Below are 22742 nucleotides of genomic sequence, written 5' to 3' on the forward strand. Positions count from 1 at the left end.
CAAGTAATATTGTAAAGCTCTATGTCTGATTGGCTAATACGAGTGATGATGTTAAATGACAGTATTGTCCAATGAGAACACACGTTTTAAAGGCACTGAGTTTGTCTTGTTTAAAAATGAAACTGCAACGGTAGCCAATGGAATAGCTTCTTTTTCGCGCCCAGCTGCAGCTATAAATTGTGCGTTTGTCCTCTTTTTCTTTATTCGTCTCTTGCATAGGCTTTAGATATTGCATAATGTCTGGACGTGGTAAGCAGGGCGGCAAAGCTCGCGCCAAGGCCAAGACCCGCTCTTCGCGGGCCGGTCTCCAGTTCCCCGTGGGCCGAGTGCACCGCCTGCTCCGCAAGGGCAACTACGCCGAGCGGGTCGGGGCCGGCGCGCCGGTGTACCTGGCGGCGGTGCTGGAGTACCTGACGGCCGAGATCCTGGAGCTGGCGGGCAACGCGGCTCGCGACAACAAGAAGACGCGCATCATCCCGCGCCACCTGCAGCTGGCGATCCGCAACGACGAGGAACTCAACAAGCTGCTGGGTAAAGTCACCATTGCTCAGGGTGGTGTCCTGCCCAACATCCAGGCCGTGCTGCTGCCCAAGAAGACTGAGAGCCACCACAAGGCCAAGGGCAAGTAGGAAGGCCTCAATAGTAACGCAATTTTGAGCAAAGAACCAAAGGCTCTTTTCAGAGCCACCTACTTTGTCTGCGGAGGAGCTGCGATAATACTTTGACCTACTCCCGTTGTCACTGTTGACTAGGGGAAAAGAATTTCGTGTAACTTGTTTGGCAAGCAATTTGAAGTCATTTATCAGGTGTAGATTTTATATGCTCTTAGACGTCTAGTCATGTCTAAGGAATGTGACGAATCAGGAGCTTTGGTAAAGTACAGTATCAATCAAATGGAGAAATGTACAGGTGCAGGTAGCTTGGTCCCGAAGGAAACAAGAGGTTCCCAAGTTTGAAAGAATTGACCAATCGGAACTTGGCGCGGGCTATTTAATTCAAAGTGAGTGTGTCCTTGTAGCTAACACCCTAGAAATCAGGACCTCTATACCAGTAGTAACCCATGCTCTATGTATTCTTGGGACAATTTTGCAGAAGTTGCCTAATCAAGGCCGTTTTCTGGCTTTAGATCTTGAGAAGGTATAGAAAGGAAGCTTTCAATCTCTAAATAGAAAAAGCTGAATAGACAGGGGGAAGCGACAAACTGCTTTGGAAGGGGGTTGAGAAAGCAATGTGGTTTTAGTATAACAGTACTGTGTGCAGCTATTTTTAGAGATCTCTGGGTGGCTCTGAAAAGAGCCTTTGGGGTTTGCTTTTTTCAAGCGCCAACTTCCTACTTCTTCTTGGGAGCCGCCTTCTTCGCCTTTGCAGCTTTGGGTTTTGCTGCCTTAGGCTTAGCGGCTTTGGGTTTGGCCGCCTTTGGCTTCACTGCCTTGGGCTTAGCAGGGCTCTTGGCAGCTTTCTTAGGCTTTGCGGCAGCTTTGGTCTTCTTGGGACTCTTGGCCACCTTTTTGACACCAGCAGCCGCAGGCTTCTTAGCCTTCTTAGGAGTCTTCTTCACGGCTTTCTTGGCTCCAGCAGCCTTCTTGGGCTTCTTAGGGGTGGCCCCTGCAGGTTTCTTAGCTTTAGCAGCCCCCGCCTTCTTGGCTTTGGGTTTGGCTTCCCCGGTCGCCGCCTTCTTGTTGAGCTTAAAGGAGCCGGAGGCGCCGGTGCCCTTGGTCTGCACTAAGGTGCCCTTGCTCACCAGGCTCTTGAGACCCAGCTTGATACGGCTGTTGTTCTTCTCAACGTCGTAGCCGCCAGCTGCCAGCGCCTTCTTGAGCGCAGCCAAAGAAAGGCCATTGCGCTCTTTGGAAGCAGCCACAGCTTTAGTGATCAGCTCCGAAACAGGGGGCCCGGAAGCTTTGCGCTTCGCGGCGCCACCGCTCGCGGCCTTCTTGGCTGCTTTCTTCTTAGCAGGAGATTTCTCCACTGGAGCCGGGGCTGCCGTCTCAGCAGGAGCAGTTTCCGACATGGCGATGGATGAAATTGCTGGAAGAGAGATTCAAAACTCAAAGAGCAAGTTTTGCAGTGCCGCCTTGCGCGGGCCCAGGGCTTATATAAGCCGATGCTGCCCTGTGATTGGTGGAGCGTCCGATCCACCGCCCTCAGGCAGTCGCCTCTCGTGGTTGGACTCCCAAATTGTGTTTGTTAGTCCGAAAAATTTGATTAAATGCTGTAAACAATGGTACAGAATTTGACTCTTTGAAGCTCCAAAACAGGAAAACAGCCACCAGGTTCTCATACTTGTTTGTGTTTTCCAGAATCACCAACAATTGATGAAAGATATTTTTAAAAATCCCTTCAGCTTTTCATACGAATCCACCCAGTTTAAGGCATCGAGCTAGTTAGCTGTGTGTTACAATAAATTTCTACTAAGTATCAAGTGAATGTTTTTAAAGAGGCTTTGTCCCTAAGTTCAGCCTTAGATTTTTGCAAGAGGAAAGATACTAGATTCCTTGGTTTTGCCATAAACTTTGTTTCGAACTGCAGCAAGTAACACAGACGCAGGGCTGCCGGTAGCCTCTAGCCCTAAATTAGCTATATACATCTTACTTTAAAAACCGGTTCGGCTTCCCAAGGAATTTCCACATGCCAGTGTCTTTAGAGAATATTTTGCAGCTTGGAAAAGTTCTGTTGTCAAAGTGACTTTTTCCAAGAGGAACAGAAATTGCTTTGCCTTCAGGATCCAATAACCTGCGTTCAAATTCAAACAAGTATGTTTGGTATGTTTTTGATTACGATGCTTTCTCTCTGCTTCCTAGGTGAATTCATTAAAGTAAGGGCAAAAAAAATTCCTTAGCCTAGATAATGTATTTTAGAAAAAAACTGAAACTTACTGAAATTTATTTGAGGTTTTCCAGTAGCCCTTAAAGCACAAACTGTTTAGATAGCATGGGACTTTGCCCACCTCTCAAGGTGCTTTTCCCAATTTTCTCACTCAGACTCCTTAGCTCCGTCACCATTTAACAAATTGCATGATCAGGAACACCCTCTTTTGTAGGACATCAGTGTGGGTATTTTTGTATGTGTTAAGTGAAGACAGAACTGTATCTTTAAGTGAAATAATTAGCCACTGAATACAAGAAGTGTGGATTGGATATTGGGAATGGAGGTGATAAATTTTAGAATTCAGGAAAACATTAATATCCAAGGGAACTGAGGCAAAGACCAGGAGGTGGAATGGTGGGTGAATTTTGCTATTTGAAGGGGGCAGGGGGGAGGAGGAAGCATGCACAGGATTTTATGCCTGAATAGGGTGTTGATTAGGATCTCTAATGCGATCAACAGTCAGTTCTTCCATGGAAAACTGTAGGCCAACAAATATCTCCTCAGGAACTCCTGGGGTTGAAATTATAGCTTACTACGGCCAAATCTGGACAGTGGCCTGTTTTTTTATGGCCCTCCAGCTACGAGTTTTTCTATTTTTCAATTGTATTAGAAGAAAAATGTGAAAGAGACTATTATGTGGCCTGCAAAACCTAAAGTATTTACTATCTGGCTCTTCTGCTGCTTTGAACTCCAAAGACACAGTTCATGATATATTGTTATAGGCCTGCCTCTTTCAGAATTATGCAAATCGAGAACTAAAGAAAAGGAGATCTTAAGAAAATGTCCCCTACTGTTTCAATCACAAAGCTCTCATATTTGCGAAGGTTGGGAGTGGAGGCCTATACTTTTAGGGGCAGGAGACAGTCATAATGGAAGCTAAAATCCGCTGAGCACTTACTACGTGCCAGGTACTAGTCGAAGCACGCTCTACAAACTTGAATTCATTTGCCACATTTTAGTTGTACGAGTCTCAAAGGATGAGTAACTTGGCAAATTTATACAGCTGGTAGTAATTAGCATAGCAGCTGGGAGACTGGAGCCTCCACCATTCCCCCTGCAGCAGGAATGCAAAAGACATCTTCTGAAGTCACAGGGCAAACACTTTGGAAAAAAATAACTATCCATAGAAACCACAAATACTTTCCCAGAGAACGGGCACCCTTCCTTCATTCACTTCGTGTAGGATAACCTGCTTTGGCTTCCAAAATGTCTACATAAGCGCTTTCACATAAAACAGCTCAATATGCTGACCTGGAGTAGAGACTACACAGCAATCCCACCCCTCGTTTTCACTATTGTCTCCAAATTATGCCTATCGGCAAGGGAATGGACAACTGAGCCCACAATGGACTTCATCAAAATACCCTGCCTTTTTTCTAAGAGGATGAACAGCTCCTTCTTGGTGACAGCTGAGGGGCTCTGAAAAGAGCCTTTTGGGGTCGGGTATTGGGAACGCTAGAAAACTTAAGCTCTTTCCCCGCGGATGCGGCGCGCGAGCTGGATGTCCTTGGGCATGATTGTGACGCGCTTGGCATGGATGGCGCACAGGTTCGTGTCCTCGAAGAGCCCCACCAGGTAGGCCTCGCACGCCTCCTGCAGCGCCATCACGGCCGAGCTCTGGAAGCGCAGGTCGGTCTTGAAGTCCTGCGCGATCTCACGCACCAGCCGCTGGAACGGCAGCTTGCGGATCAGCAGCTCCGTAGACTTCTGGTAGCGACGGATTTCGCGCAGGGCCACCGTGCCGGGCCGGTAGCGGTGCGGCTTCTTCACGCCGCCGGTGGCCGGCGCGCTCTTGCGGGCCGCCTTGGTGGCCAGCTGCTTGCGCGGCGCCTTACCGCCGGTGGACTTGCGAGCTGTCTGCTTAGTGCGAGCCATGACTGAGAAGCAACAACGACTTAAAGTGAAAACAGGAGCCGGTGGTCCCACTATTTATAGCAATTCTCGCGTCTTGATTGGACAATAGACTGCTACCTCCCTTGTCTGCCCCGCCCTTCCCGCCCTTCCCCCCCATCCCTCCCATCCTTCCCACCCCGCCCACAGAATTAATCTGGGTTTATTCCTTTAAGAAAGGGAAGCATTTTCCCGCCTCTGCTTAGGTCTTTAGAACAATGTACAAAGGAAATACTGGCTTTTTTTAGAAGTTTGCAAGATGCATCATAATTAAGAAAGTTGTCTCAAGAATCTGAATGTGTCTTGCACTATTTTAAATACATGGTATGATGATTGAACTGTTTACTGAATAACATGAAAGGGAACTTGAGTGTATTATAAATGGAGGCATCGAAGTTGCTTGAAATCTAGTCATTATGTTCTATGCCAGTATTCTCAGACCTCAGCGTGTTTAAGAACCCCTCAAAGAGCTTGCTGAAATAAGGGTCGGCCAACTTTTCTTGTGAAAGCCCATGATAGCATTTTAGGTATTGCTGGACATACTGAGTCAGAACTATTTGTCCTTGACGGAGAAGTGCGAGCAAAGCGGACATATGGCAAGAGATCCCAGTTTATACTAAGCCTCTGTAAAAAACGGTAATGTAGGTCAAAGAACTTTTCACTCAATGTGGCGATGCTGACGGGGCGGGGGGTGGTTACTTAACGGTTTCATTTAATTGCAATGTCAAATCTAGCTCTCCGAAAACCGCCAAACCTACAGTTGGGTGCTCAGAGAAACGGAAAGCATTAGTGCCTACAGCTCTTCTAACAGATTTAGTGGGGTGGCCCTGAGAAGGGCCTTTGAGTTATTAAGTGGAAGTTTTAAACTCTAGCCGCCAAAGCCGTAGAGGGTGCGGCCCTGGCGCTTGAGCGCGTAGACTACGTCCATGGCCGTAACCGTCTTGCGCTTCGCGTGCTCGGTGTATGTGACCGCGTCCCGGATCACGTTCTCCAGGAACACCTTCAGCACGCCGCGGGTCTCCTCGTAGATGAGGCCGGAGATGCGCTTGACGCCACCTCGACGAGCCAGACGCCGGATGGCAGGCTTGGTGATGCCCTGGATATTGTCCCGCAGCACCTTGCGGTGGCGCTTTGCACCTCCTTTGCCAAGGCCCTTCCCGCCCTTGCCGCGACCAGACATATTCGCGATTCGAACAAATACAACGTTCAGTAGGCAAAGTCGCCACTTTATATAGTGGTACTTCGGACCTGTTTGGGAACTTCTCAGGCCACCTCAGGGAGTTCCCAGACCCGAAGCCCCGCCCACGTTTTCAGACAAAGTGGAAAGGGCGGTGCTTAAACTGCTGGGTTAAAAAGGCGCCTAATTAATGCAGTTTCTACAGTGTTTTGAGCTTGCCCACCGCTGGAAGCCCATTTATTTGTCTGGCTCAGGACTTGCTGTCCAGTTTTATTTTGTTTCTGTCATCTCTTAGACATGGATCGCACTAGCGACTTGTGGCTGCTAGAATGAGTGTTCCATCTCAAAAACAGTGATTGTAGTCATTTGGGGGCATTTGTGAAAGCTTACTGTATCCAAAGTGCTTTCTATATAATCTCAGTGTAATCAGCCTGTGTAGCTGCTGACTGCAGTTAACTCCTCCTGATAGCTTCAAGCTGGGGCTCCTCAGTGTTCTCATCTTCGGAGCTCTCCCCTCTTCCTGACCTTTTATTAATCTTATCACCTTCCTTTGGCCGCCGTCACTCGCTGCCACATTATTGTGGGGAAAGAGAACTGACTTTTTCACATTTTCTTCATCTGGTTTAGAAACACTTCAGGAAATTGTTTGAAGAAGAAGGTCTGTTTTACTTGCCTTTTTCTTAGTGAGTCCGTGAGAAGGTGAATATGTCGCAGGGATTCTCCCCCACCCCCACCCCCAACCTCCTTTTTGGAACTGAGAAATCGAGTGCACCTTGAAATCCCGTGCCTTTAATTTACAGATAAAGTGCAGAATGTAGAGACCAAGAACGATTTTATTCTAGAAAAGGAAACTTTCAAAGGCAGAAAGATGGGTGTCTATGTGTCAAACCTGTTTAGAATGACCTCTCTCAGGCCCTTACTTGTCTTCCAGGTATCAGATTTTGTTTTTCTGGAAATCTTCACTTTCTGTGGCCTACATTCACCTTTCTCTTTTGCAGAGCATCAGTAATGTTCACCCGTCCTGTTTCAAACGTATGTGGTTCATTATTTACTCCTTGAACAAATTTCTAATTTTATTCTAGGAATCAGTCTCCAAGTTATTTATAAACTCCTTTGTAATTACTGTAGATGCAAAGCACTACATGCCCATGTTCTGTTGGTTAATCCATCTCTTACTGAGTTTGTAATCTGGCTTTTTTTCCCCCCTGGCCCTGTTTAGTAATGGAATCTGAGTACTTAACCTTGAAGGCATTAATCTGGTGGGTAGTCTCACCAAGTGTTGAATAATTGGGGTAAATATTTAGTGTTTGTTTCTCACATTAGGAGAGATATTCTTTTCTAAGAGAAATGTTGGTAATGTTTTAAATTCTGTACAATTCCCTTCCTCCTTAACTGGATGAATAAATGAGGTATTACTTGCCTTTCCAGTGTTCTGAGGGTTGCTTACTGATCCACATTTGTCTGGTGGACAATTCTTAACATTCTTAGTTCCAAGTGTTGGGTTCAATTCTTTTTAATATTGTTATACTTTCAATTGATATGCCATATATTTATTTCTTTGACACTTGATATTTTTGTTTGCTTTGGTTAGAACTTTGGAATTGACTGGAAGGTTATGTTTACATCTCTTTTACTTTTCTTTCCTTGTTCCTCATTTGAAATTAGTTTACTTACTAGTAAATAGTACCTTTCCCAATTCTCATTTCTCCTGTCCCCAAAACACATATATATTCACAGATAAACACAACAGAAACAGGCATATACACTAATCCAAAACACTAGTAGCCCTTTTCCACTCCATGAACTTAACTTCTTGGATCTTTTCCTTCCATTTCATAGTGTCTTTACACTTCCACATATACTGGCCTTTTACCAAGTCAGAACCTTAAATATGAGATATAGAAGCACAGTTTCCCTTATTCCTTGGTCCCACCTCAGCACAATCACCACCCCTGTTTCCATCCTTAAAGTTTCCATCAGCATCTATGCCTCCATGTGCTATTAAGACCAATTAAAGAAATCTGAAGAGGCGGAATCCTTTGTCCTTCCTGGTCTCTTCCTCTCTTCATCTTACCACACCCTCTTCCGTGAGGTTCCCTCTACCATATTCTTGTCTGTTTATAGCTTGAAACCTGATTTGCAAAACCCTTTATCAGAGAAACCTCTTACTTTTTCCTGAAATCCTCTCAAGACCTAAATAGATTCTTTAATATATACAGTTTTCTTGCCTACTACTCCTTCCTTGATCTATGTAATGTCCTGCCTTTGAGACGGGATTGAAGAGGGCAGGGCACAGCCATGCAAGGAATACTACAGCAGTTAACATCAAAATGGTGAAAGATTCAACCCCCAATAGGCCTTGAGGCTCAGGATGATGAGAGATTTAACTTCTAGTAGATCTTGAGCTTCATTATACGCCCATTGTAATGTATTAACATGGTGAATAACATGCCCCCAGGTACCATGGCAGTCCCAAGGCCAGCCACAAAAGGTCAAAAAGTGGGAAATGGCCAACTTCCTGGGAATCCCAGCCCTTTCCCAGACTTCTTAGACTGGTCCTTCCACTTAATAGCATATGAAGTCACCAAGCCCATAAAAACCAGCAACACGGGACCTCGCGGCGGTCCCTTTCTCCCTCTTCGGAGATGGCCCACATTCTATGGAGTGTGAACCTACTTTTACTCTAATCTGAGCACCCAATCCCCACACCTCATGGCCTTTCTCTTGCCTTTCAATGTGTCTCTCTGAATAAATCTACCTTCACTCAACTGTGGCTCGCTCTTGAATTCTTTCCTGCGGGAAGTCAAGGACCCACACTTAGCGGGCGCAACCCAGGGGCTCAACAAAGACATGGGACACAGTCCTTCTCACGCCCCACATCTGTTTTCCTGCATCAGCTTGTTTCCAAAATTTCTTAATACTATGTGACCAATGATGATTTTTTATAGTTCCTTCTAGGTGTCTCCTGATTTAGTTTTCATGCCTGAAATATATCAAAAGATAGTTGTCAGAAACTCTGATTCTCTTTTATTCACTTCACCTTACTAGCATCTCCAGGGTTGGATATTGAGAGAACAAGAATCAAGATAAAGGAGAGAGTTCCTGGGGTAGGGAGTTCCCTGCTGTCTTGGCCTCCTGAGTTTACAACAGGAATAGAGGCTAAGAACATAGTTTCCAAGCTTCTAATTTTTAATAGACTGAATGTTTCTGTCTCCCCAAAATTCATATGTTGAAACCGAATCTCGTGAGGGTATTTGGACGTGGGGTCATTCAGAGGTGCTTAGGTCATAACTGCTCTCATGAATGGGATTAGTCCCCTATAAAAGAGACCCCCCTGTCTTCCATACCATGAGAAAATAGCCATCCATGAATTAAGAAGTGGGATCTTACCAGACACTGAATCTGACAGCACCTTGATCTTGGACTTCCCACCCTCCAGAATTGAGAAATACATTTCTATTGTTTATAAGCCACCTAGTCTAAGGTATTCTGTTACAATAGCCCAAGCAGACTAAGACACTGATGTTCTACAAGTCGTGTTTCTAGAAAAGTACTCAGATATAGTGCCCTTGATTTTGGTGGTTCTTCTAGTTTTTCGGGAAGTAAAGCTAGAAAACAATGTTGGAGATCCTGGCACAGGTGAGCCCAGGTATGAACTGAATGACAGTAGCAAGGCTGAGCCTTGGATTCAGCTCTTGCTTTTGCCATTTACTTGTTTCTTGACCTCAGAAGGAATTTCTTATCATGCACTCACTGTATTTTAATTATTCATTCATCCCGTGAATTATCTCTACTTTCTTACTACCACAAATAGTTCCTTGATAAATTTTTTGATGTGTCCTCTTTCCAGTCTGTAGGAAAATTTCCTTGGGGCATAGGCCTGGGCACACCCAACTTTACTAAATACACCAGGCAGTTTTCCAAACCATCTTCTGCAAAACTATCATCAGTAAACCACCACATGAAATTAAATTCTTACAATTCCCAAAACTTGGTTATTTATATACCAGCTTTCTGATTTTGCCAGTCTGATGGGTGTTGGGTAGTATTTCATTGTTGTCTTAATTTGCATTTATCTGATTAAAAGTGAAGTTTTAAAAGCCTTTATATAATTGGTAGCCATTTATATAATTGGTATCTCCATTGAAAAACTAATTTTTTTTTCATGATAGGAGGTAGATACTCTTAAGTATTTGTTTGTTCTTAACACAGAACACTCATTGCTATAAACTTTCAGGCCACTTATGTAGGTACAAATTTTAATGTAGATTCTATCAGTTTCCATCTCAGGAAGTTCACTATTTCCATCCTTGTCCAGATCAGAAACATTATTGGCAGAGATACATAAAATATCCATTTTATACACTTCAGACTCTTTCAAAATGAGAACCGCATGCCAGCAGCAGCCCCCATGCTGGAGTGGAGTGAGTAGCCCTCAAGCTTCATTTACATTGAATTTTTGCTCCCCTGCTTGACATCTTGTTTCAGGCTTTCACGAGGGAGACAGAGGGAGGCTTCTGAAAGTATTTCTCACCTAGAGCGAGTTTCTTTTTAAATAGCTAACAAAGATTTAACGGCGTATGTGGCCTTGGCAAGTGCACTTGTGCTTATTTTGCATGCGACTAAAAATACCTAGTTCTTCCATAAAACATTTTTCCTCCCGTTTTAACACCAAACCTAATGACAGCCACCCTTAGTGAGAATGGAAGTGGCTCTTAAAAGAGCCTTTGGGAGAACAAATGCGCTTAGGACAGGGTTTATGCCCTCTCCCCGCGGATGCGGCGCGCGAGCTGGATGTCCTTGGGCATGATTGTGACGCGCTTGGCATGGATGGCGCACAGGTTCGTGTCCTCGAAGAGCCCCACCAGGTAGGCCTCGCACGCCTCCTGCAGCGCCATCACGGCCGAGCTCTGGAAGCGCAGGTCGGTCTTGAAGTCCTGCGCGATCTCACGCACCAGCCGCTGGAACGGCAGCTTGCGGATCAGCAGCTCCGTAGACTTCTGGTAGCGACGGATCTCGCGCAGGGCCACTGTGCCGGGCCGGTAGCGGTGCGGCTTCTTCACGCCGCCGGTGGCCGGCGCGCTCTTGCGGGCCGCCTTGGTGGCCAGCTGCTTGCGCGGCGCCTTGCCGCCGGTGGACTTGCGGGCCGTCTGCTTGGTGCGAGCCATCAGCTTAGCGCTTGTGTTGTGAAATAAGCAACTGGAAAACTGATGCCAGAACCTGGCTTTATACTAGTAATCGGATCCTGATTGGTCAGAACTGTCGCAGGCGTCACCTGATTGGCTTTTATTCCAATCTTCATTTGATTCCTACTGCCCCTGAAAAGGTTTTGTTTTCCATACTAACAGTTGTTTTCAATTCTTACAGGAAAGAATTATTTATGACTTTTCTCTATCCGGAGTTTATGGTTTTCTACCAAAAAGTTAAGATCCCTCCAGTAAAAGGAATCTCACGCAGTATTTGTAGAAATCAGCTCCTAAATTGTTCTTAAATGTATTTTCATTGGATTCTTTTTCGCTTCTCAATGTTGGGGGAAATTACAGCAGAATAATGTATTCATTAGCTTCTCTGAAAAGTAGTTTCATTTCATAACTGCGTCAAGATGTGCTTTTAATGAGTGTACCAAGACCTAGAATAGAGTTAAAACAGGCTTTGACACAGCGACCCCTGAACACAGAACTTTAGTTTCCACAGCGTGGTATGGGGAAGGAGGACCTCGATGTGTTTGACTACAAACTAGTAAGTGGTTATCCGACTTCATTAACTGATCTTGATGCAATCAAATGGCTGATTGGACTTTAATATGTAAGTTGTATACTTGGCGGACCTGGAGTGAGGATAGGTTTACATTCATCAGTTATCAGGTGTTTTCCTGTAAATAGGGATAGCTATGAAAAGAGCCTCTGAGATGGGAGTTTTACTTTACCAATGGACCATCGGGTTCTCCTAACGATAAATACCTAGAAAAAAAACAAAACTTGGTTTAATATTTAACTTACTGGCGCATGTCATCACCGGAACTGTGTTCCTGGGGCGGGAGTGCGGGGGCGGGTGTTGGGGTGACAACAGGCGGGTGGCTTCAGTTTTACAGAAGTATTGAGAATTGGTCTTTACCAGATCCAAGTCAACGCATGCTTGGTCAAATCAAAAGGGTTATTACGTATGTCATGTTCTGAGAACTTTTAGCCGTGTATTCCTGGTGGGTTTCATAAGAGTGCTCAGTTCTTCCACAGAAACGGTGGGTGGCTCTGAAAAGAGCCTTTGGTCCTAGAGTTTAAAGTATGAATTCAGAATTTACTTGCCCTTGGCCTTGTGGTGGCTCTCGGTCTTCTTGGGCAGCAGCACGGCCTGGATGTTGGGCAGGACACCACCCTGAGCAATGGTGACTTTACCCAGCAGCTTGTTGAGTTCCTCGTCGTTGCGGATCGCCAGCTGCAGGTGGCGCGGGATGATGCGCGTCTTCTTGTTGTCGCGAGCCGCGTTGCCCGCCAGCTCCAGGATCTCGGCCGTCAGGTACTCCAGCACCGCCGCCAGGTACACCGGCGCGCCGGCCCCGACCCGCTCGGCGTAGTTGCCCTTGCGGAGCAGGCGGTGCACTCGGCCCACGGGGAACTGGAGACCGGCCCGCGAAGAGCGGGTCTTGGCCTTGGCGCGAGCTTTGCCGCCCTGCTTACCACGTCCAGACATTATGCAGTATCTAAAGCCTATGCAAGAAACGAATAAAGAAAAAGAGGACAAACGCACAATTTATAGCTGCAGCTGGGCGCGAAAAAGAAGCTATTCCATTGGCTACCGTTGCAGTTTCATTTTTAAACAAGACAAACTCAGTGCCTTTAAAACGTGTGTTCTCATTGGACAATACTGTCATTTAACATCATCACTCGTATTAGCCAATCAGACATAGAGCTTTACAATATTACTTGCATACGGAGCTGTAAATAAAAAGGACTCGACCCGTCCCGTGCTCACTTGTTTCTGGAGTGTTGTGACTTCTGTTCACCATGCCCGAGCCAGCCAAGTCCGCTCCAGCCCCGAAGAAGGGCTCCAAGAAGGCGGTGGCCAAGGCGCAGAAGAAGGACGGCAAGAAGCGCAAGCGCAGCCGCAAGGAGAGCTACTCGGTGTACGTGTACAAGGTGCTGAAGCAGGTCCACCCGGACACCGGCATCTCGTCCAAGGCCATGGGCATCATGAACTCGTTCGTCAACGACATCTTCGAGCGCATCGCGGGCGAGGCGTCGCGCCTGGCGCACTACAACAAGCGCTCGACCATCACGTCCCGGGAGATCCAGACGGCCGTGCGCCTGCTGCTGCCCGGGGAGCTGGCCAAGCACGCCGTGTCCGAGGGCACCAAGGCCGTCACCAAGTACACCAGCTCCAAGTGAGCCGGCCCACAGCCACCCATGACCCAAAGGCTCTTTTCAGAGCCACCTACTCTTTCAGAGAAATAGCTGGTGCACTTTCCTTGTAGTCTAGTTTCTTTTTGGAGAATTAGGGGTTGGTTTGGGAAATAAAAATTGGGGGGTGCTTAAAAAGCCCTTCGCACGTATTCTTGGATAAGCATTTTGGCACATTACGCAGTTTATTATGGGGTCTTTGGCGTCCTTTGAACAAGATTTTCAGTTCTGCCCTCTGCTACATTAGCCGAAATTTCGCTTTTGGTTACCCTTCTTCAAAGTAAGTGACGTCCCCCTTCTCTGATTGGACAGCAGCACTATTTGAAAAGCCCGTCGTGGGCTGCAATTGGCCAGATAGTTTGCTATTGGGATTGTGCGTTGTGAAGGGATTTTCTGTGGAAAGTAAAATTATGACTTACTTTATCTGTAGGAATGCACCAGGTTCTGAAGCCAAGAGCCATGAAGCTGAAAATTAACGGTTCTGTGTTTTGCAGTCAGATCCTGGGCGAAGTTAACCGCTCGGTGCTTATTTCCCATCCACTACCGAATAGGAACTGTAACTTTAGCCCTGTCTACCCTACAGAGATACTAGGGTAACTTGAAATGATTTATGTCAAAATGCATCGGGAGCATTAAAGGTCAGAGACTCTCCTTAAGGATAAGGTGTTGAACAAGGAACCCAACAACTTGGGAAAGATGCAGTCTTCCCATGTTTTATCAGGATGCGTTGGGAGGGAGATATGCCAGGACTCGCTAGGGCGGGGAAGCAGTTTTCTGGCAGTGACTTGGGAGTCCACGATTAGAAATTCCGCGATACAAGTCAGAGACCTCAGTATTTAAGAGAAGAGCGTATTTACTGAACTCATAAGCTAGCTAGGAATATTAGGGAATGGAATCTTTCAAGGTATAATTCAAAGTCCTTCGACTCCTCCTCCCCTGCATCTTTCAATAGTGCCTAAATTCTTTTTTCGCAGTTCGAATATTAACATCTTCCACTATCCTCATCCCCTTCCACTAGGAAGTGATTGCTATTGTAAACCTTTTTTTCCCACTAACATCAAAATAACAAGCCCCTACACTCATATTTCCACTCCAGGCTACAAATTTTCCTTTCCTTGTTGTCACTTCCCTTAGTTGTGGGTGTAGGCCCTATCTCAGACGAACAGTTTTGTTCCTGTCACAGGCAACAAGCCTCCCGGAGATCAAGTCATCCAAAATATACGAGTTTGTCATTCACTTCTCTAAAGTGAGTTTCTCTTTTTCCAGTCCCTGCGCCCCTGTCATTAAGTCTTGGGAGCTGTTGACAGAGCCCACGGACAAGCTGCTCTACTTGTTGGAGAGCAGTCCCCTAAATTAATCTAATTGCGTTCTGAACTCATCGGCATCATATTCATCCCCTTTCTATTCTTTGCTCTCTTTCCGAGATTTTTTTTTTTTTTTTTTTTTCCTCCACGGTTAAGAGAGCTGAGGGATTATTACCTCAAGAGTAGGTGAAATAAGAAGTATTGCCCTCTTCTGCCATCTTGTGGAAAGAAAGCAGAAGGACAAATCCAAGGAGTGTTTTCCACATCCAACTGAAATGCTTCCTCACTTCAACTTTGTACTCAAAATCAGTGAATTGGGTTAAGTGGAGTGATCATTTCCGTCTTCCATTAACCGCTGGCTTTCAAGTAGTTTCTCCAAGAGTCACTTGTGGGCATGAGAGAGAGGGAGAGAGGTATTGTTTTTGTGGTCTAGTCAGAGCTGTCCAAATAAAAAGGAATCAAAAATCAAAATACTCTGCACCCTAAAATTAAAATAATAATAATAATAATAATAATAATAATAATAATAATAATAATAATAATAATAATAATAATAATGTCATGCTCACCCTAGTTCTGGTCCTCAAAGTAATAAACACTGAATGTTTTCTGTTAACATAAACACTTGACAAACACTGATACCCTGATTTTTGCTAGGCTGCTCTGTGAAGATATGTCAGGATTTACAGTTATGATTATCACCTAAGTAAGTTGCAGTTTTTCCACCATGAACAAGCCAATGTAAACTTGGTAACCTCCGTCATTTCACAGGTTCCCCTCCACCTCACCATTTTAAACACTTGTGTATATGCGTGCATGTATGTGTGTTTTCCCCAGCATCTGACTCTTGACTTCTTTGCAGGTAGACTTTTTCCCCCTTACAAAATGTTTCTATCTCTTAGTTCTGCTTTGACAGTTTCTACTGTTTAAGTGCAAACATCCTGTTAACATGCTTGCATTAGTTTGCTAGGGATACCACAACATGCCACACACTGGGTGTCTTTAAAAAAATTATTTTCTCACAGTTCTGAGGCCAGAAGTCCAAGGTTCAGGTGTAGGCAGGATTGGTTTCCCTCCTTGGCTGGCAGCTGACCATCTTGCTATGTCCTCACGTGGTCTTTTTTCTGTGCATCTGCACCCCTGAAGTCTTTTCCTGTTCTTATAAAGTTAAAAGTGCTTTTGGATTAGGACCCTACCCTTATGATCTGATTTAACCTTAACTATCTTTTTAAAGGCCATATCTCTACATAGTTACATTGGGGTTAGGACTCAAACATATGAATTTTGAAGGAACACAATTCAGTCCATAACTACATTTAAGGCCATTTTTTCATGCATCTACACATACTAATTGAGTCAAGGATCATTGTGGTCCCCCACGAGATGAAGAAGTAAGTTTGTCTCCTAAGGAGGTCTGGTTAATTAGATACACAGTACACTCTAAAGGAGAGGCAGGAGGCCCAAATCGGCTAAGAAAATTTTTATCTTTAAATTTTTCTCATCTTGCCATAAAATATGGCAGAGTATGTCCCAGGGACTCACCGAGACCTGGGACATGACCATCCTCTCTCGCCCCATTTTCCTACAACAACAGGATTTCTAGCACCTTCCTTGCCAGGTTGATAAAGATGTTGCCTTAATTTTAGAAGTGACTGAAAATGAAATATGGCCCTTTGGCCTCCTATTCCAGACATTTATGTAAACATTAAGTTTGGTTATATATGGACACATAATAGCAACAGTATTGTAAAGGAAAGAACTTCATATGAATATTTATAAAGTCATTGCTTTTTAAAGTAAGTATTGTGTTATTTAAATGACATCATTAATATGAGCTGTTTCCAGACTCTTTGCAAATAAAACCTATTCATCAAAAAAAAAAAGGGGGGGGGGATTGGGAGAGTTGCAGTCATTTTTGTACTCTTCTTTTAAAAGGTAAAAGAAGGTGAATAATAACATCGAACACTGCTATCTGGTGTATTAGAAATTGTAGCTTTTAATGTATTTAAGGAAGAACCTATGCCTAAGATGTGCCAGGACGTGTTGTTGTAAATACTGCAGAAGCCACAGTGGCAAAACAGACAAAAATCTCTGTTCTTGTGAATTCTTATACCATTGGGGGAGAAAATACTAAATGAATAAATAAAATATACTATATACTACATAGTGTTAAGTGCTAAGGAGGAAAACAGAGCAGGGGAAGAAATTATGAAGAACTGTTATTTTAAATAAACCCTAACTCCCTTTAACCAAATCTCTGAAACGGAAATTAGCTGTATGTGGTTCTTTTTTTAACTCTAAATCTAAATTCTTGTTTGCAATATTATAGTAGGTAGACAAGGCGACTTTTCAGCTGCTGGGTTAACATTCTCTGCTCTCTGAGATGGAGCACGTGACATTGGTGCCTTTCTGATTTGTGAATTATTTTTGTCTCAAATATGGGGAGGGTGAAAATTTATTCCTGTGTTGCCCACCCTTTCATTAGATACAGAAGGGAAAACGGGTTACTAAAATTACAGCCGTCCCAGTTAGTAAACACCCCCGTTTTCTTCGAAAAGAGTTAGCAGAGGATGGTTTCGATCCATCGACCTCTGGGTTATGGGCCCAGCACGCTTCCGCTGCGCCACTCTGCTACTAGCGTTTTGGGGTGCTTGAAGTAGTTCCTTTATTTTATTTTCATTTGAAGAGTGCTGGATTCCTGTATTGAAAAAAATGTGTTTTGTTGTTGTTCTTTGTTTTTCTCTCAAAAAGCCATTAGTTTTATTTATACTTCAAACAGAAGAATGACTCCAGAGCAGATTGACTTCAAATACTCTAAACAGAGAAAAGTCGATGTTTCTGTTAGGAAAACAGCCCGTCACCAGCCTGTTCCTTTCACCTAGCCGGAGCGACTCCAGATCTTGGACTCACAAAATATACGAGTAAATTAGAATGTAAAAAGTATCCAGCTACAAAACGAGCATTTTTAAGATTGGAAGGACTTTTTCAAAAGGTAAAAATGCATATGCATTGGCCGGGAATCGAACCCGGGCCTCCCGCGTGGCAGGCGAGAATTCTACCACTGAACCACCAATGCTTACACACGACGGGTTTAAGGCTTACTGTAGAAATGGATTTTTTTCTATTATTTATATGGAAACAATCCATGTTTTCTTCTAAAAAAAAAAATGGGCTCCTAGTGGTGGCCGCCCTCACTGGCTCCAACCTTAGCATCTTCACCGCTGCCGAGAAGTGCTCCAAGGCTCTGAACTTTCTAGAGTTCCTGCAAGACTTGGGCGCCTAATTCCCCAGTTTGCTTGGGAGGCAGGGGTTTGTTTTGTGCCTGTGGCGAGGCTCCGCGTCGGGGCGGGGACCGGAACGAAGGGTGGGAGGAGAAAAGGGACGGGAAAGAAGAAAAGGAGGGTAAGATTGAGGAGTTAGAGCACCACCCTAGGAAGGGAAGGGGCAGGAAGCAAAAGGAGGAAGGTGAGGAAGAAAGAGAGGAAGGGAGGCTAGTGCTGTTCCCCTCTGGTCTCCACAAAGGAGAAGTAGTAGGGGATTTAGAAATTCTGTGGGTTTGTCTTACGCTTTGGTTGCCATAGTCATGGAGGTGGCACTAGAAACTCCTTCCAGCCAAATAGGGCAAACCCCCAGCGCCCGCCCCCATACAATTATGACTTGCGTACAAATAGAAAAACGAATCTCTTTTAAAAGATTTTATTTAACTCATTAATGAGGTAACTGGTAGTGTTACTGAGACAGGAAGGGGGCCGGGCAAAACCATTCAAGGAATACTATAGCAATTAACATCAAAATGGTGAAAGATTCGACCCCTAGGAGGCCTTGAGGCTCAAGATGGTGGGAAATTTAACTTCTAGTAGAACTTGAGCTTCAGTATACACTTATTGTAATATATTAACATGGTGAATAACATGCCCGCAGGCGCCATGGCAGTCCCAAGGCTAGCCACAAAAGGTCAAAGGGTGGGAAATGGCCAACTTCCTGGGAATCCCAGCCCTTCCCCCAGGCTAGTTAGGCTGGTACTTCCACTTGCTAGCATATGAAGCCACCAAGCCCATAAAAACTGGCAACACGATTCCTCGTGGTCGCCGCAACCCACTCTCTCCCTCTTCAGAGGAGGCCCACACTCTGTCTACAGAGTGTGTACCTACTTTTACTCTAATCTGAGCACCCAACCCCCACACCTTGTGGTGTTCCTCTTGCCTTTCAATGTATCTCTCCGAATAAATCTACCTTTAATCAACTGTGGTTCGCTCTTGAATTCTTTCCTGCACTAAGTCAAGGACCCACACTTGGCAGGGCATGTCCCAGGGGCTCAGCTGAAGCCTGGGACACAGCCCTCCTCACGCCCCACATCTGTGTTTCCTTCATCATTACCACCAGTTCAAAGGAGAATTCAAAGAATGGACACCATTTATAGATCAGGAATATTGAAATGAATGTGTAAATAAAGACAAAACTGGCTTTTACAAGGTAGAGGTTGGTGGGGGGAGGGAACTGGGGAGGGAGAAAATGCCCCACCGGGAGACAGAATTAATTTGCATGTCTGTAGACAGGAATTATTTTCTATTGCTTTCAGTTATCTACAGTTTACAGAGTTGTAAAATAGCTCTCATAGTATCGGAATCAGATGACACAAAAGGGTGAGCTATAATTTTCCTGTGAAGCACAAATTTTCCTGACAGTCCCTTATTTTCCAGGGAAATAGTGGGAGGTGGAGGGGGTGGGGAGGAGGCAGGCAGGCAGGGCCTTGGGCACAATTTTTAAGGAATGTAGGTTGAGCTATACCTAGTTACACATTAGCTCCCATCCACCCTCACCACTAATCTAAGCTGAACCTCAAAGTAGGACCTTCATAAAGGAGAGGCTGCAGTTCCTGAGGAGCATAGGGGTAGGAATGAACACATAAGATGCATGGAGAGGATGGTACTTAATGAGGACCACTTTTCAGGCTAAAAGAGGGAGAGCAGAGACCGCAGAACTACTGAATCAGGGACTAGCCCTAAACCTGAAATTGAATGCAAATGTAGGGGTGTGTGCACAGGCTTCTAAAGAGTTTGTCAAAATCTCTCACTGATACCGGAAAATGGGGCACAAGAGCATGGTCGTGTTCCAGGTCTCCATGGAGTCCCTGGGATGCACCCCAAGTCAGGGTCCTTGGCTTCTCTCAAGAAAGAATTAAGAGTGAGCCATACTTGAGTAAGTAGATTTATTTAGAGAGATGAACACTTCAAACACAGTGAAGGCTAACCTAGAAGGCAAGAGAAAGGCCAAGAGGTGCAGGGTTGTATGTTCAGTTTAAAGTAAAAGTAGATACACACTCCACAGAGTGCCGGCCATCTCAGAAGGTGGGGGAGTAAGAGAGGCTTCAAGGTATGGGTGTTACTAGTTTTTATATGCTGCTAGTTTTTATATGCTAACAAGTGAGAGGATTATTCCAACTACTTTGGGAAAGGGGCTAGGATTCCCAGGAACGGGCCACTGCCCTCTCTTTGACCTTTCATGGTTAGACTTGGAACTGTTATGGCGCCTGCGGGTGTGTCCTTCACCGTGCTGATACATTACAGTGTGTATAAAGAAGCTCAAGGTCCACTGGAGTCCGAATCTCCCACCATCTTGGGGCCTCAACATCTACTGGTGTTACAGAAATGACAGGCCAGCCAAGAAACAAGTACCACTCAGAGGGTTGGCGTACTCAGATTTATTATGCCGGCGGGCTCAGAGGGGCTTCTGCTCCGAAGCACTGAGCACCTCCAAGACGTGTGCATGAGGTTTTATAGGGTTAATTACAAGCTTGGGGTATTCGGCCAATAGGCAGGGAACAGCTTTAGCAGCATCATTATCACAAAAGTAGAGGCAGGGAGGCAGCAAACCAACATTTCAAGGCCAGATAGGTCTCTTTGAAAATCCAGCTGGCTAGCAGAAAAAAAAAAAAAACGTGAACAGGGAATTAGCAAACCGACACTTATTAACTTAGATTTACGAGTTAGCCCAGCAGAACGCAGATCAGTAATCCAACACTTGTTACACTTAGATTTGCGAGTAGGCCCAGCCCGCTTTTCCTTCACACTGGGAGTTGAATCTTCCCCTATCTTGGTGCTAATTGCTGTGTCATTCTTTTAATGGTTGGGCCCTGCCCCCTTCCCTCATCTCAAATCCACATGTTAAGACTCTCCCACCCTAGACTTTAATGGGAGATGGTCAGAAACAGCACACTAGTGCCCTGGGCTTTGAGTAATGGTGAATTTTTAAAGGTGTGTTTAACTCGTGAGTTTAGATCTTATGTCTGTGCTGAGTTGGCAGAATTCTCTGCTTTTAGTCAGAAAAGAAAAGCACCAAAGGGGTTTCTTTCTACATCTGGAAGCTGGGTTCACCTCTTGGTGGGTGTCGAGCCAAAAGACATAACCAAGCCAGAGATCAGGAGAAAGATTTATTGCTCGCATGGGACCTCTCCCATGTGTACCACTTGCCACAGCTTTCAGACCCCAGCAGGAGAAAGATTTCCTCCTGACCCAGCGACAACAAGCTGCCCACAGACTGCAGCCAATGAAGAACCACCACAATTCCTGCAGCCAATGAAGAACCACTTCATTTCCTCCTTTCCCCTGTGAAAGCAAGCCTCTCTCCTCTGTTCTCTGGACTTCCCTGTGGTTTGCCAGTTTGTTTGTCCCAGTGGCAATTTTCTGCTATTCCTGAATAAATTCATTTTGCTGGTAAAATAACTGGATCTTTGGGCTTTTCAAGGTCAACAGTGGTATTCATGTATGCTTTTTAATCCACTAAGTCTGAGAGCTCCTAAGACAGAGAATTTTATATCCACTGAGACTCTTCTCCAAAAACAAGAGTAAGATAAAGACATTTTCAGATAAACAAAAGCTAAGGGAATTCATCGCCAGCAGACTCGCTGAACAAGAAATGCTAAAAGAAGTTTTTTTAATCTGAAGGTGTGAAGGAAAAACCGGGCTGGTCTGACAAGATAACTCATAAGTCTAGGAATGTGAAGGAGAGGCTGGGCTGGGCTAACAAGTCTAAGTATTGGAATACTGATCCGAGTTCCGCTGGACTAACTTGTAAATCTAGGTTAATTAGTGTTGGTTTGCTGTTCATGTTTTTTTGCTAGCTAGCTGGATTTTCAAAGATACATATGTGGCTTTGGAATGTTGGTTTGCTGCCTCCCCGCCTCCACTTTTGTGATGCTGCTGCTGCTAAAGCTGTTCCATGCCTATTGGCCGAATACCCCAAGCTTGTACTTTACCCTATAAAACCTCATGTGCACATCTTGAAGGTGCTCAGAGCTTTGGAGCAGAAGCCCCTCTGAGCCCACCGGCGTAATACATCTGAGTACTCCAACCCTCCGAGTGGTGATTGTTTCTTGACTGCCATGTCGTTTCCGTAACACCATCATCCAAACACCCAACGATTTTAACACTATTCTTGGCCAGAGCCGATATTTTCACTGTGGGTTGCAGAGTGGTAATTCACTATTTAATTTCTCCTATATTTTTAATTGGTAGCCTTCAGTAAAGTAGAGCTTTCCTTAATGGAATGGCTATCTGGTTTCTCTGAAATACACATAAAATTTCCCATGTTGCTTTTTTTTTTTTTTTAAAGTATCATCAAGAGAGTCTGGAATTTTCAATACATTAATTTACTTCAATTAATTACATTCATCATTATTTTGGATGCTTTGGGCTTAGGGAGGTTTTTCAAGATGTCCCTAATGTCCTTTTCTGGCACAATAAAATGTCCCAGGCTCACCAGTTACCTTCCTTGTTTCATACATGACATAAGTTATTTCTTCAAGAAGTTCTTATTCTTTTTAGTGGCAAACAGTATCAGAGAACTGAGTTCTCAGCATCATTATCGCTAATAAAATGTTATAAGTTTTAAAATGCAAATAATATGTTATATGTTAATAAAATGTTCATGTCATACTTCTAGGCCATTCAGTGGACAGAGCTAGATGATATATATTTTTAAATGCATCAGTTCATATTATTTTTATTTAATTTTAAATTTAAGGTGTTTCACTTTATTAGTTATATCTGTATCATAATGAAAACATTGATTCCTAACATCAGCATGGTTACATTTTCCCTCCATCTTACA

General features: G+C 44.6%; 6 protein-coding genes and 2 non-coding genes across 8 annotated transcripts; 2 read left to right on the forward strand and 6 right to left on the reverse strand.

Moving 5' to 3' along the window:
- The first annotated feature begins 127 nt into the window (after positions 1-127).
- LOC116658353 (histone H2A type 1) lies at positions 128-1365 on the forward strand. Its single transcript, XM_032463414.1, has one exon. It carries the CDS (start codon positions 237-239, stop codon positions 627-629), a length of 393 nt encoding a protein of 130 aa, XP_032319305.1. The 5' UTR covers positions 128-236; the 3' UTR covers positions 630-1365.
- On the reverse strand, positions 1249-2205 carry H1-5 (H1.5 linker histone, cluster member). The gene has a single exon (XM_006194163.3). It carries the CDS (start codon positions 2009-2011, stop codon positions 1331-1333), a length of 681 nt encoding a protein of 226 aa, XP_006194225.1. The 5' UTR covers positions 2012-2205; the 3' UTR covers positions 1249-1330.
- A 3291-nt stretch (positions 2206-5496) lies between these two features.
- On the reverse strand, positions 5497-5941 carry LOC106730926 (histone H4). The gene has a single exon (XM_014567235.2). The coding sequence runs from the start codon at positions 5936-5938 to the stop codon at positions 5627-5629; it is 312 nt and encodes a 103-aa protein (XP_014422721.1). The 5' UTR covers positions 5939-5941; the 3' UTR covers positions 5497-5626.
- A 4046-nt stretch (positions 5942-9987) lies between these two features.
- Positions 9988-11110, reverse strand: LOC102523382 (histone H3.1). Its single transcript, XM_032463408.1, has one exon. The coding sequence runs from the start codon at positions 11101-11103 to the stop codon at positions 10693-10695; it is 411 nt and encodes a 136-aa protein (XP_032319299.1). The 5' UTR covers positions 11104-11110; the 3' UTR covers positions 9988-10692.
- Positions 11111-12147: 1037 nt separating this feature from the next.
- LOC102521638 (histone H2A type 1) lies at positions 12148-12622 on the reverse strand. Its single transcript, XM_006194164.2, has one exon. The coding sequence runs from the start codon at positions 12620-12622 to the stop codon at positions 12230-12232; it is 393 nt and encodes a 130-aa protein (XP_006194226.1). The 3' UTR covers positions 12148-12229.
- Positions 12623-12900: 278 nt separating this feature from the next.
- LOC116658355 (histone H2B type 1-C/E/F/G/I-like) lies at positions 12901-13371 on the forward strand. The gene has a single exon (XM_032463422.1). The coding sequence runs from the start codon at positions 12937-12939 to the stop codon at positions 13315-13317; it is 381 nt and encodes a 126-aa protein (XP_032319313.1). The 5' UTR covers positions 12901-12936; the 3' UTR covers positions 13318-13371.
- Positions 13372-17194: 3823 nt separating this feature from the next.
- TRNAM-CAU lies at positions 17195-17266 on the reverse strand. Its single transcript has one exon. It is a non-coding gene; the product is annotated as a tRNA-Met (tRNA).
- A 372-nt stretch (positions 17267-17638) lies between these two features.
- Positions 17639-17709, reverse strand: TRNAG-GCC. The gene has a single exon. It is a non-coding gene; the product is annotated as a tRNA-Gly (tRNA).
- Positions 17710-22742: the final 5033 nt, after the last annotated feature.

The sequence above is a fragment of the Camelus ferus genome, chromosome 20 (assembly GCF_009834535.1).
Source record: "Camelus ferus isolate YT-003-E chromosome 20, BCGSAC_Cfer_1.0, whole genome shotgun sequence".
Lineage (NCBI taxonomy): Eukaryota > Metazoa > Chordata > Mammalia > Artiodactyla > Camelidae > Camelus > Camelus ferus.